At 33.3% G+C, this 15,216-nt stretch overlaps 1 protein-coding gene across 1 annotated transcript in view; it reads left to right on the top strand.

Annotated features, from left to right (window-relative positions):
• dup (chromatin licensing and DNA replication factor double parked) overlaps positions 1-15,216 on the top strand; it is a 94,531-nt gene that overhangs the window by 7,703 nt on the left and 71,612 nt on the right. The window contains exon 2 of the mRNA XM_090398439.1: positions 4,935-5,222. Coding sequence (XP_090254565.1) covers positions 4,935-5,222 — 288 coding nt within the window. The remainder of the gene's footprint in view (positions 1-4,934; positions 5,223-15,216) is intronic.

Genomic DNA, 15,216 nt, shown 5'->3' with positions numbered 1-15,216 from the left:
ATGTTTCGCGCGGTCTCCATTCATACACGAGTTTTATAGTCTACAAACCTTGTGATTGTTTAATGTTATGTTCTTGATAAAAATTTTATCACATAAAAAATAATAATGTCATCCAAAAGAAGCAAGTCCAATTCTTCTGCAGCTAACAAGAAAAGAAAAATTTTGACTTTGGAAACAAAACTCAACATTATTAAGGATTTTGAAGGTGGAATGAAAATTTGTGAGCTAGCAAAGAAGTTCGATCTACAGGAATCCACAGTAAGAACAATCATAAAAGAAAGGTTTACAGATTTTGGAGGATATAGATTCTATCGAGGAATGAACTGTAGCCACAAGGCAAAAGGCAAGGAATAAAAAAAATCATCAGCTTGCTATGAAAAAATTTTGCGTGACAAGAAAAAGACATTATGCCGTCAGACGAATCTATTAGATTTTATGAAAACCATTGACATTGAAATAACTTTCTTTTTTTTTATGTACGAAAAACTACAATTATGATTATATTTCTTAAAAAATATAGATGTTTTTGTAAACCTTTGGTCCCAATTGTATGTTTGTATATATAAATCACATGCAAAATTATACCCCGAGTTACGCGAATTTGACTTACGCGCTTTTTGTTGGTCCCACCTACTGCGTAAATTCGGGGTTTTACTGTACTACATAGCCCATTACTTCTCCCTCCTCTAATACACAGGAACACAACACATTCCTATTCCCTATGTCAGAAGTACATCAGAAAAGATAGCAAAGTACTAATAAAATATGGCCTTTGCACCAGTGACGAATTCTCCATGCTTGCTGCGCAAGCTCATTAATTGAGAAAGAAATAATATTTATTTGTTAATAAATGCATGCATTTATAAGTATTCCATTTAGGCCTTTATTTTTGTAGGCAGAAGATGTTTTAAGCTTGCGCAGCAATAATTGAGCTTTGTGTTGTGTATCGAAGGCCGACACTAGTCGAGCTACTTTGGCTTGCTCGGCTGTGGGAGCATCCAGATTCTTGCAGCAGCACTGTGATTTCATGTGCGCACATAGCCATTTCTGCTCCCTCCACGTCATCTCACCCTGTTGCTTAAACACGGGCCATACACAATCAAAGTTGCTCTAGCCAGTGAGCTTCAACCAGCCTTTACAAGTGTGCATATTGCTTGGGAAAATTAAGTTACAACCAACTTTTTGTGACGATGTTATTGACCAGTTCATAAAGAAGAACTGTAGGGTAGAATTTGTATTCAAGTAGCTAAATTGAAAAAGATAGAATATCAGTTGTAAAATAAATGTTGTATTTGTATGATTAAATGTACATAAATTTCTATATACAGGTAACTCTCGTAACGCAGTTTCGATATAACGCAGTCTAAAATTGTAGTAACCCTTGTTGAACGCAGTACTTATACAACACGGTCTACAAATTGTAGTAACCCTTTATCTTTTCATATGTTTTTCACTGCGCGACTTAAAAATCAAATTTTATTTTCATTAAATTTGTATCAGCTTGTATCCCACATGTAATTATAAGTAGCAAATTTATGTTAAGGGAAATACTCTTTGGCACGCATGTATCTCAATTGTTTACTGTATAAAACATATATTGTTGAAAATTATTCTCATTTCTGCCAGGAAAATGCATTAAAAATCATAAGTGTGTTCATCTCAAGCTGAGCACTTTATTTTCTGGTGAGTTACATACAATATGTAATGCTTGCTTTTTTTCTAAAAAATTATTTTTATAGTAATGGCCACAAACTGCAACGTAAGGGAAAAACCAACATTGAAAACAAAATTAATTTCTCTCGAAGAAAAATATTCAAAATCTTGGATCAGTTGAAAAATGGCGAAAAACCAAGAGTTTTTGCAGGGACTTTGAATTTAAATGAATCAACAATTCGAACAATCAAACAAAATGAACATAAAATCGGAGAAAGTGTTTATTGCTGGGTCAACGATAAGTGCAAAGCACGTTGCTTGTGTATGCGATATTCTAATGGAAAAAATGGAGAAATCTCACCAGAAAATAAAGTGCTCAGCTTGAGATGAACACACTTATGATTTTTAATGAAGATTGCAGCTCAAAAGAAAATTCCTACGGAGAAATCTTATTAAATAAAAAACTCACAAAGTTTATAAGCATTTATAGTGCAAACCAGGTGTTCAATATGGATGAATCCGGGTTATATTGGAAAAAAGTGCAAAAACGCACTTATATTTCAAAAAATGAAAGATCAGCTCCTGGATTCAAAGTTTCCAAAGATAGAAATACTCTACTGTTTTGTAGTAATGCCTCAGGTGATTACATGACAAAACCAGTGTTTATTAACCAATCCTCAAATCCTCTTGCTATGAAAGATTAAAATATGCACTATTTTATTTTGCCTAGAACATTTATGCATTATGTACAATGAAGTTTAAGTCAATTTGTAATTTTTATACTTTTATACTATGTATTTGTTTCATAGTTTATATGCTTTCTTAACTTAGATGAATTAAGTTAATTCATAGTTTGTATGTTTTCTTAACTTACATTAATTACCTGAATTAAAAAAAAAAATTTTTTTTGTTGGATATGTCATTCTTGTTTATATAATTAAAAAAAAAGATTTTGGAACATAACCCTAATTTTTCTATGTGATCTGAGGCTCGCATAACGCGATTTATATAACGCTGCATTTCTGCAGAACCTAACATCTGCGTTATACGATTGTTACCTGTGCATAGTTTTAAATGGTCAGTAATTCATTATTCCGCTAATCAGACTTCAATCACACCTCTCATTCCCTGAATGATAACAAGAGCAAGCGTGAATTTCAAGACCAGCATTCGCCCCTGCTTTGCACCACATTCAAACCTCATGTTAAGTAGCAACTCTGATCCACTTTCCTAAGGATAAACTTCACCATCTGGCATACCCTGGAATGTATGAAGTTCCTTGTGACTTGGAATACTATGGGCAGACAGGAAGATCTGTTATCATCTGCCTGGAAGAACATAAAAAATACATTCGCTACCATTACTATGGCAAGTCAGGACTGGCAGACCATGCTTTGGACACTCCTTCACAGGATTAAATGGAAGAAAACTAATGTGCTATTTAGAAGTCATTACAGATTCAAAAGATTATTTTTTGATCCAGCCATGGCTGTGAAGAATTCTCGTAACCTGAGCAATATGGTTGCATTAATTTGCATATTTGGGAGACTTATCTTAAGAACAACTCCCACATAGCTGTAATACTTTTTTACAACATTAGAGGGCACCAAATTAGGACTTTTAGATCTTTTTTTCATTACAGTTGGTATTGTTTCACTTATTCACTGTTGTGTATACATTCTGTGTTTTGCTCTGAAGATGCTGATTTGAAATTTCACCAAAAATATAAGCAAGTTAATAAACATATTTTTTAAAAAATAGTTTGTTTGGTGTTGTTAATACCATTAAAAATAAGTTATGGGATGAAAAATATTGTTTTATTTACAATATTACTTAAAATATTTTATTTCTGTGCAGTGTTTAGTGTTATTTACCATTCTGTATGAAAACAAAATATGCTAAATGATACAATTCAGTTGCTGTTTTGCTGGATTTCCTCAGAGCACACAAAGCACTATCATTTAGTTCTTGTAGAAACAGTTGAAATCACAATGGAAAAAATATCCTACCATGACATGCTCTTTATATTTGGTTTTATAAGTAACTTATAGACATTGAGCTGAAGTGCTCGTAGGATCACCTACAGCTCAGTGGCCATACAATCTTTAGGTTTCCTAAATTTTGGATAAACTAATATAGATATCTAAATTAATATTTCTGTACTTGTTGAAATTAAGAGAGTATTTCATTGCTAGTGCTAACTCCAAAAATTATTTCCTTTGTTATGGCTTTATATTTTCTTCTGTTTAATCCCATGTGAAAGGAGTGAAATTCTAATCTGTTAGTCTGCCATTCTACTGTCTGTTCATATCAATTTGTTGTTGTTTTTTTTTCAAGACAAATGTTAATAGTTCTTCCTACTAATAAGGATTATTAGTGTGATCAGTGATTTAAAAGTGCTGCTCACATTGTATTTATATTTGATATGTGGTTTGACTAATAAATAATAACAATGGAATAACTTATGTGATGATTTTTTATTTATCATATATCAGAGAAAATAAAGTTTTCTCTAGTAACAAGAGCATCCTCAGTATAAATGTTTAATTTAAAAATTAAACAAATGGAAGAGACAACTGGGCGACTTCACAATGAAAATGTGTAGGCTACATGCAAATGATATATGATTTATTAGTAATGCCTCCTTATGTTTCTGTCCCTTATTATATGGTTTAAAATTGGTGCAAATGTATTTATATAGCATTGCTACTGGAGCTGCTTGCTTAGAACTGGGAGGGAGGGGGGTAATTTATAACTATGTACTTGCAATAAGATGGTCAGCAAGAGTTTATTATACTATTCTATCTATATTATATACAGATAGTATATAATATACTATCTGTTGCTAATTAAGAGTACAGCATGATGTTTGATGATATGATGGAAGGGTTTCATAAAAATAATGTCTAGCTGGAGTCATTTTTGAGTGTCTTTTTGTGGGAAAAGAAGGGTATGCTGTGGTATTCCTTGAAGATCAAGTAATATTATAGATCTAGCTGCCTATTCTGATCATATATATATGTGACTCCATGGTAGTTACAATCTATCCCATAGAATCATACTAAAATCTTCAAATCCTCTAGTATCCTTCTTGAGAATTCCTCAGTATTAAGCATATCACAGAAATTTTGAGAGTTAAAAATGTACCAGCTCATTAATGAACAGTTTTCGCCTTTTTTTATGCAGGGAGTATAAATTACTATGTAGCTGTTCATGTTGTTTTTATTGTATAAGGTTAAATAAATGTTAAAATTTAATAATAATTAAATATTTCCTTTCAGAAATTAAATGAGACATCTTCATTCAGCAATCAACAGCAGCAGTCTGATTTTGTTGTAAAGACTTGTTTGCCATCCCCTGAATCCTCATCAGTTGGTAGTGTACAGTCAAACAGTAATGCAAATTTGAAAAAAAGTTGGTCAATTTTAGAATCATCCCAGCAGAGTAATTCCTCTTTAGTAGTCACCACTGTTACTAATTCTGTGTTGTCTGTTTCTCCTCCAAAATCTGATTCTTGTACTGGAGAAAGTGAATTAGAGTCTATCAGAGAAGCAAAAGATCTGCTAAAGGTAAGCTGTAGAAATATCTAAGCATTTTTTTTTTTTTTTTAAGTACAGGAATTCCTTGTATAGCGCAGTTTTGAACAACACGGGTTTTGGTATAATGCGTTTTTTATTATTACACTAACATTTTCAACACTGACCGGCGACTCCCGGGTGCTGCAAGTGACAGTCGAGAGCCACGTTTATGCAGTAGTTATTCGATTGACTCTCACGTAGACATGTTCTTTCCCCACAGCATTTTATTATTTACATTACTATGAGTATTTAATATTTTTTATTATTTAAGTATGAGTGAAAAGAGACAAAACAAAGAAGACACTGTTGGAGTAACAAAAAAAAATGCAAGAAACTTGAAATTATAAAATGTCACGTGAATGGCGCTTCGTTTGCTAAAATAGCACGTGAGAATTCAATGAATGAGTCATCTGTACAAACAATTATTCAGAGCAAAGAAAAGATTAAACAACATGGAATGAGCGTCGCTTCTTATAGGTCAAAAGTGATCACTAGAAATCGTTCTTCTACAATGGAAAATATGGAACGCCTTCTAATGATCTGGGTTGAAGATTGTAATCAGAAAAAGATTCCTTTGAGTCAAATGATAATCCAGGCAAAAGCAACAAGTCTATATGACAAAATAAAAGAAAATGAAAGCGAAAATGAAGGAGGTACAACCAGTGAAACTTTTATAGCAGGTCACGGGTGGTTCTACAATTTCAAAAAGTGTATGGGACTCCATAACGTAAGAATCCAAGGTGAAAGTGCAAGTGCTGACACTAAAACTGCAGAATTATTTCCCAATGAATTGAAGGAGCTTATTGAGAAGGAAAGTTACGCAGATGATCAAATTTTTAACGCTGATGAGACTGGCATGTTCTGGAAAAGAATGCCATCACGCACATTTCTAGCAGAGAAGGGAAAAAAAACACAAGCTGGGTATAAAGTGTCAAAAGACCAATTGACACTTTTACTAGGAGGCAATGCATCAGGTGATTTAAAATTGAAGCCACTATTAGTGTACAGAGCAGAAAACCCAAGAGCTCTTAAGGGCTTTACAAAAAACAATTTACCTGTTCATTGGCGTTCGAATAAAAAAGCGTGGGTGACTCGTTCAATTTTCCAAGACTGGGTTAAAACTTGTTTTTGCCCTAAAGTTAAAAGCTATTGTAAAAATAATGATATTCCTTTCAAAATTTTGCTTTTATTAGACAATGCGCCAGGCCATCCAACTCTATTAACTGACTTATATGAAAATGTCAAGATTCGTTTTTTTCCTACAAACACAACATCAATTCTGCAGCCGATGGATCAAGGGTTATCTCCACTTTCAAGGCTTACTATTTAAGCCTTACAACGCTTTTGCTCAAGCTATTAAAGCTGAAGCAGAAGAAGATTCTTGGACTTTGAGTGAATTTTGGAAGAAATTTAACATAAAAGATGCCATTCAAAATATTTATGAATCTTGGCAAGAGGTGACTCAAAGCAACATGAGAGTCATATGGCATAATATCTTGCCGCGTTGTTCAAAGGACTTTGTTGCCTTTGCAACACAGAAATTGTGCAGATTGGCAAAGATCTTGGTTTTACAAGTTTAGATTGTAGCAATGTGAACGAATGTATTTTTGTGACATACTTGTTCTTAAATAGGTTTTAAATTAAAACCTACTTTTAATCAATTTCAACTTGGAAAAGGAACGTACACTGCTCACTACACTAACAGGTAAGGTTAATAGTGTTCTTAAAGCAATTGAAAAGTTAGGGATAGATAAATTATTGGACAAACTAAAATTAAGAATATCGAAAGAGTTTTGAATATTTAAATTATCCTTCCGAAAAATATCCCGGAAAGTACATAACCCGTCATATAGTTCTATTGCATTTACGTCTTTATTGTCGCTGTCCTTCAAGAGAATCCCTAAATCTTCGTTATTAATTTGTAGTAATCTATGCAAGAAATTGAAATGATCATAATATGCTTTTAGTTGTTCAAAATGTTCTATTAACGAACACATTGCAATGACTAGAAGTGTATAAAACACATTCACTGTAAATTTATCTTCTGGCGATTGTAGCGTTTCGTCATGATGCTTGTAGTCAAATTGGTGTCTTCTTTCGTCTTCGGACTTATGTACCAGTTTTAAATTCTTGTTCTCCTCTTCACCCAGTTCTTTTGACGTTTTAGAACTTCTTACAAATTTGTATCTTATCGTTACTCTTGTAAGAATATTTTTAAGTTTTTGATAGATTCTAAAGCAAGTGTAATGTTCATATTTTTGTCTTGAAGCATTTTACTCACAGGATTTATTCTGTTAAGTAAATCATGCCCAGTTATAAGAGAGCAAATAAATTTGTAGTCCTTTATTTTAGCGCATAATGTTTGTGCTTCTTGCTGAGTTTCTTTATTAAAATCTTCATTATTTAAAATTTCAAAAAGTGCATCGTAAATTTCTCGTAACTGATATCGTAGAGGGTGAATTGCATTAATTTTACTTTCCCATCGCTTTTCTGATGGTTGTTTCAATGTTAAATTTTTTACGAACTTTAAAAGGATTGCCCAACGTTTGTAAGATAATGAAAAGAAATTGTATATTTCTTGAATAATTGCAAAGAAACTAATTGTATCTGCATTCACTTTGGCTGAATCATTAATGATTAAATTTTGAGTATGAGCAGCACATGGCATGTAAAAAGCTCGAGGATTTTTGTTTAAAAGTAAATTTTGGAGCCCATATTTTTTCTTTTTCATATTTGCCCCATTGTCATACTCTTGACCTCGCATGTCTTCAATGGGAATGTTCCATTTTTCCAGTTGTTCCATTATTGTTGCGCATAAATCACGTCTTGTGGAATCTGATATATCTGCAAAACCTAAAAAGTTTTCCCTGATCTTAACAATTCCATTGTCACAGGAAACAAAGTGAATAATAATGGTCATTTGTTCTGTTTTACTTACATCAGGTGTGCAGTCTAAAATTATGGAATAATATTTAGATTTTCGAATTGATAATAAAATTGTATTCCTGATTGTGTTACTTAAAGTTTCCAATATTTCATTTTGACTGTCTTTACTCAAATAGTGTGCTCTATTGTTTCGTTGTAGGGTCCTTTCAACATGATTTTCCATAACGGGATCAAACTTCGCAAACAGTTCGACTAATTTTTAAAAATTGCCGTTATTCCTTTCACATAATTTATCAGATGATCTGCGAAAAGTTAAATTTTGGCTACCAAGGAATTTTATAATTTCAATCAAGCGTTCTAAAACACTCGTCCAATGTTTCTTTTCCATTGAGTCTCTCAATCAATAGTAGTTTTGTTTTTTAAATTTTTATCAACTTCCTTCCATTTTAAGAAATTTTTCATGTGAGTTAAACTAGTCTCACGTATATGCAAAGTTGTACTTACATTTCTCCAATCGTTATAGCCTTCTACCAGACTACTTGATTTGATAGGTGCGAAAGGTTTGCAACAAAAGCAAAAAACAGAATTTAAAGTTTCGGAATAAATGAGCCATGTTCTTGGCACGAGGTCGTTTTCCATTTTTCAGTTATAATACGTGTCGCCAAATTTATGACCATATGTATCTCTGGGATATATTATATTTTTCATTTGAACAGTCCCCCATTTCAATTAAAACAACTCATAATTTTTCATTAATATTTCCCCATTCACCTGGATCTTCTAAATTTACAGAGACTAACAATGTGTTAGTTTTGTGGTCAACTACAACTAAATCTTCTAACTATTTTTCACTTAAATCATGCATCTTGTTCAATAGTTGCAATAGTACCTCCATGAAAACTGGATGATGTACACTGTTCTTCAACTCTGATTTCTGATGTATCGAGTTGGTTATAATCTGCATCAGAATATTTTAATATTTTAACAAATTTATTAAGAACCCCAGTTTGTTTCTTAACATCTGCTTCTTTCGCAGCATGACGCTTACAATTTTGTGCACCGGATAACTTTTTTTAATTTTTGATTCCATTTCTATTTTATACCCACAAGAAATTATTACACAACACGACACAGAGAAGAAATAATAGTCTGCACTGTGCTACTGTCAGTAGCCTACTGAGATGCGTACCATATGACTGGTTAACTAGCATCAAATGTTTTGTACGAAAATTCGTTTCTGCACATAAAAACCATTCACCATTTCACTTTAGACAGACTGTAGACACAACATTCTGCAGGCAAGCATTTAGCTCTCACTGCAAAATTGTAAACAGCCGGCTGATCAAAGAGGCGGCAATATACAATTTTTTTAAATTTTTATTCAGTGCATCCGGCCAATATTTATTTTAATATTGATCATTCTAAGATTTTTTTGTTTTCATGATAAAAATTTTGTTTCTTAAAAATGAACTTATGAACGGTGCCCCGGCGGCAGTGCCCCCTTTGTAGCGGCACCCGCATGCCTGCTTCCCCCGGCCCTGACTGTATGCTAAAATTGAAGCAATGTTTGTTTTGTTTTCTATAACTTTTATATCAGTTTAAAAGGATTTTATTTGTTATTTAGTTAATAAAAATAACAATTTTTTTTTTCATTTTTAAACATTTTTATTATCCTAAATTTTTATAATAAACAAATTAAATTGATAATCTTTATAAATTGACCTCGAACAACGTAGTTTCGCATAGCGCAGATGCTTCTTGGAACCAATTAACCACTATATAAAGAAATTACTATAAATTTCAATTTGCAATCTGGTAAAAAATGATCATATAATTACTAGAACTCAAATGCAAATTTAAAATGTAAAATGTAGATCCAAATTAAAAAAAATTGAATTTTTGCTTTTTTAATAAACTTTAATTATCTGAAAATTGGCATATGTATTTTGTTTATAGTTAATAAAAATTGCTGGTATTGAAAAAGAAAAGAAATAACATGCAAAAGTTTTTAGAAAAGCTTTAGATTGAGCAAAATCATATAGCAGCATCAGCAATAATACAGTGGCACCTGGCGTGCTTTGCAATTCATTCTGACTTGGTGTGTTTATTTAAATATACTCGGTTTTTTTTTTTAAAGGAGTGCTGGTGAAAAGTAAAAATGAAATCTGTTTGTTAGGAATTAGATTTGTCAGATAGTTTGTACTTTTTTTTTTTGTTTCCCGTCCACTGAAGGTTGCAAAACTATAATGCATCAGCATTGTGGAGGTACCTGAGGAATTTGTCATCATTTTATTTATTTTCATTTAGTCTTAAGACTAAGCTCTAGAGACCAGACCAGACCCGGCTCTAGAGACCAGATGTGAATTTTTTTTTTTTTTTAAATCAGTTCAGACCTCCAATAAGCAATGTAGTAGACTCATTTTGAATGAAGAAATTTATCTTCCATCTAAAGAGTCGCAACAAATTTCTGTTGAAACTAAAATTTCTCCAATTAGATCCTTTTATTAAACTCCTTGTGAATTTCAGTGATTGCTAGTTTATCATCATCATCATCAAATTCCTGCCATGTACCCACAAGAGGTGTGCAGGATATGATAGTACTACATGAAAAAATTATATCATTACTAACTTCCTATCTACAATTTTCCTCCAAATCAGTCTGTTACTTGTCAAGACTGCAACATTATCAGATCTTATATTTCTATCGTCTAAGGCACTTTGTACCGTATCAATCCACCTATATCTTGGTCTTCCTCTGGTTTTGCTGCCAACCTGGCAGAGAACACTTGTTTTGCTAATCTTTCCTCACCCATTCTGTTTAGGTGACCATACCACCTGATATTAGTTCTGCTAACGCATTCCTGGATGCTAACAATGTCAAGTTCTTTCCTAATATCCTCGTTTTTAATATGATATTGCCATTGATGCCATCTGTTCACGCCTATAATCTTTCTCAGGACTCTCATATCTGCGGTCTCTAGTTTTTGGTCAAGTGTTTTACTTCTGACCCAGCTCTCAGATCCATAAGTTAAAACTGGTTTGAACACTGTCTTTTATACAGCTAATTTAGTGTTCCAACTAATTTCTCTCTTATTCCATATGAATTTATTCAATTGACTTCCCACCATACCAGCTTTGCTAATTCTGTTGTCTATTTCTATATTTAATATACCATCTTCAGTAAAAATCGTGCCTAAGTAGCTGAAATGTTTTACTTGTTCCACAGGTTCTCTATTCACAACACAGTCAGTTGTCTTTTTATTGCTAGTTTATTGATATCAAATTTGTGCATATTAACTTTTTTTTTCTCCTGTTTATTTTTTCAAATACATAACTATAACCAGTGGTGGCTGGTGACAATAGAAAAGGTGGGGCCAAAGACAACTTAATTTTTTTATATTTATATAGATTTTATATAGTGGGTTCTATTATTGATTTATAGTTATTTCTATTACAATAATGTTTAGTCAGAATCCACTGATGCATTGATCTATTAATATTTTAAAATTGTTAGGACATAACCTATACAGGCTCAACGTATTAATAACACGAAAACTCGAGAGATTTGCAATTATGGGCGTAGCTGAACGGACTAGTGCAGTGTACCGGAATTCCAAAGATGCTGGTTCAACTCCAGCTGGCTCCCTGAAAAATATTTTTGAGTTTTCATTTTTCAAGTGTTAAAAGAAAAGATTATTATTTATATTATTTATTTTATAAATAAATGTCGAAACTTCAGAGAAAATAAATTTTTTAAAAGTTAAAATTGTTTAATTAAGATTGACTAATAGAACCAATAAATATAAACATCAAAGTCAAAGAAAAATCATAAATTTTATTTTTTACAAAGTAAACATAATATGTAGTACATATTAGGTGTTTTAGGTCTTTACAGCCACCGAGTGTCCACAAGCTCTCGTCTCCAAACAAAACAAAGTAAACATAATATGTAGTACATATTAGATGTTTTAGGTCTTTACAGCCGCCGAGTGTCCACAAGCTCTCATCACCAAACAAAACACAATAAAAACAGAACAAAGATTTTTTTTCATCACTCACACTAAGCCATGATTTCTTGTCAAACCAGGTTACATAAAATGCTCTTGTTTTTTTACCATCTTGTTGAGTAATACACACATCTCTGGGTTGGTATGCGGCAAGTCTTTTGATTTCCAATTTTTCTTCTACACTTAATAACGAGAAACGTTTTTCCAATAAACTATCAATTTTGTTTATAGTTAAAATGTATTGTTTATGGACATAATAAAAATTTAAACTTTAAAATAAATTATAATAAAAAACGACAATAATAATTAAACACACTAAAAACAATAAAACAGATCAACAACGAGAATAAATAATAAGACAATGAAAGAATCGCACGCTATTTACGTACAAATGCAGTGATTGGGCCAGACTAAACGGGCCCCAAGATAAGCGTTGGGCCCGGTAAACAAACATGATTGCTAGTGCACGTGCTTCACATTCAAAGAATCGCGCACTATGTACGTACGTGCCAACACAGTGACTGGGCCAGACTAACTGGCCCCAAGATAAGTGTTTCACCCGGTAAACAAACACGATCGCTAGTGCACGTGCCTCATACATGCCCTGTGTTCTACACGTATAAAATAGGGCCTGTCGTGGCTGGTCCCAGAGACCGTACTAAGTCGCATTATACAATATTGCCACAAAATACTACAGTAATTTTTTTATTAAACAATAAAACGTGTTGGAAATAGATCAAAAAATAATAATTACAAGAAACATTTTTTAAAACTACAATTATTGAGCTAGTTATACAAATATAGGTGGGGCCTGGCCCCTATAGACGAGCTGCCCCTGACTATAACTGCATAAATCCTATTAGATGACGATTTAGTCCACTATCATTATTTGTTATTTTTAACATTATGATTTATATATGAACACTCCATGTACTCAAAAGACTCATCACAGGAGACCCGCTCTATCCATTAACACAATAGCTATCATACCTATTCAATGTTGGAGTACTCATAAACACCTCTGGCAATCCAGTCCACTAATTCACTCTCCGAGAAAAGAACCTAGTCTGCACACCCTTAGACAGCTTCCAAGTGTGAGTAGGTGACCCCCACCTCCCCTTGTTTTCCCCTTATTTCCCATGTACTGCAAAATATCTTCTGCATCAATCTTATAGATTCCCTTTAGTAACTTATAAGTTTCTATTATATCTCCTCTGCCTGTCAGCTAAACTCTGCAATCCACACACCCTCAATCTGTCCTCATAGGGAATGTTTCACAGACCTGTACCAGCTTGGTCACTCGACTCTGAATCCTCTCCACCAACTTCTGATCCTCCAAGAAATGCAGATGACCAAATCTGTGTACAGTAGTCAATGTGACCAAATCATAGCCTTATAAAGAGGGATAATAACTTCCCTATCTTTACTTGTCAGGGTTCTGTTCAGCATCCATTTAAGCCTCTGAGTTGTTTTGCCAACTCTTGCAATATATCCTCATCATCATCAAATTCTGACATATACCCTCAAGGGGGGGGGGGGTACGGTATATATGCAATATATCCTCTAGATTTCAAATCTCTATCCACCATCACCCTCATATTCTTAGCCTCATCAATTTCCTTTAAACTAGTACCATCAATATGATATGAAGCATGAAATCTTTTCATCCCAAACTGCATTACCGTACATTTTATAACATTGAATTGACAACCATTGTCCTTTGTCCACACTGCCAATTTATTTAAATCATCTTGTAAGACATCTACATCATCTTTATCAATCAATTAATATCAAACAGCTGTGAATCATGTCCTTCCCAATATCTTTAATGTACAGATTGAATAACAGTAGACCAAGGACTGAGGCACACCGCTGGTTACCTTGAATCTTGCAGATTTACTCCCCAGTTCACCCATTTACCACTTTTTGATATCTGTCAGTCATCCTCTTTATCCATGCCAATAGTTTATAATCCAAATATAATCATATTTGGATTATAAACATATAATCATAATCTTCAATTTATGCAACAGTCTTCCATGCAGTATTCCGTTAAAAGCCTTAGCAAAAACCCAAAAGTATCACGGTGTATCAATATCCCTTGTCTAACTCAATGGTAACATTATCACAGAATGTGAGCAAGTTGCTGAAACATGACCTTTCCTTATTAAAACCATTCTATTAATTGCAAAATAGAGATTCTCTGTCAACCCATTTCTGAATGCGAGCCCTAACCAATTTTTCCAAAATCTTCACCACCATTCCTGAGATACTGATCAGTCAATAGTTGGATACATCAGGCTTTGCACCACCCTTGTGGAATCTTCCCTGTTCTGAAACTCAAATTATATGGCTTAGTCAAGGGAATAGCCAGTTCAGCTGAACATCCTTTTAGCATCTGTGCTGATATCCCATCAGTTCCTATTGCAGAATTCTTATTGAGTTTGTGCAACAGCTCTAGTCCACATGAGTTTCCTCATACAGTGAAGAGGTAGCGGTAAGTTCAGTGTTGCATATACCAGGTTGATCACTTTTAACAAAATGGCTGCTTATTAAACAATCACTTCTGCATCAGTCATCCCAGATACCATCTTCATTCAGTAGAGTTATTCTTTCATATTCATTCTTTCTTTTACTTTAACTGAAACCCCCTCAGACACTGTAATCAGATCTAACACTCTTTGACCTCAAGTTCCTTCTGTCATTCTGCTCATGGAATTTGTTTCGCAACAGCTCAATAAATTCAATTTCATTCTTCTTGTGCAATTTCATAGCTACCCAATCAGTGTTAGGATAATTAAAGTCCCCCATTATGATTACTCTTTTCGTACCCATCATATTTATTTGTTGATGCATTTCTTTGTAACTAGCAACAGATCCACCTCATATGATGTGGATGCCTCATCACATCATATGAGGTGATCTCATTGCCTCATGAAAAATTGTTACTAGTATTGCAGTCATAGTCAAATGTTTAGGAAAGAACAAGTGTGAGTAGAAATACTTTCATTACTGGCAAATGAATTATTAATAATTAACATTTGTGATGCTATATGTGTGTTTCTGTAAGTTGCTGGATTGAGCTAATAGCA

The sequence above is a fragment of the Typopeltis vanoorti genome, chromosome 9 (genome assembly GCF_054136105.1).
Source record: "Typopeltis vanoorti isolate ZY-2024b chromosome 9, IOZ_Tvanoo_1.0, whole genome shotgun sequence".
Lineage (NCBI taxonomy): Eukaryota > Metazoa > Arthropoda > Arachnida > Uropygi > Thelyphonidae > Typopeltis > Typopeltis vanoorti.
The sequence above is the reverse complement of the archived record's forward strand: the minus strand, read 5'-3'. Positions and strand labels throughout refer to the sequence as shown.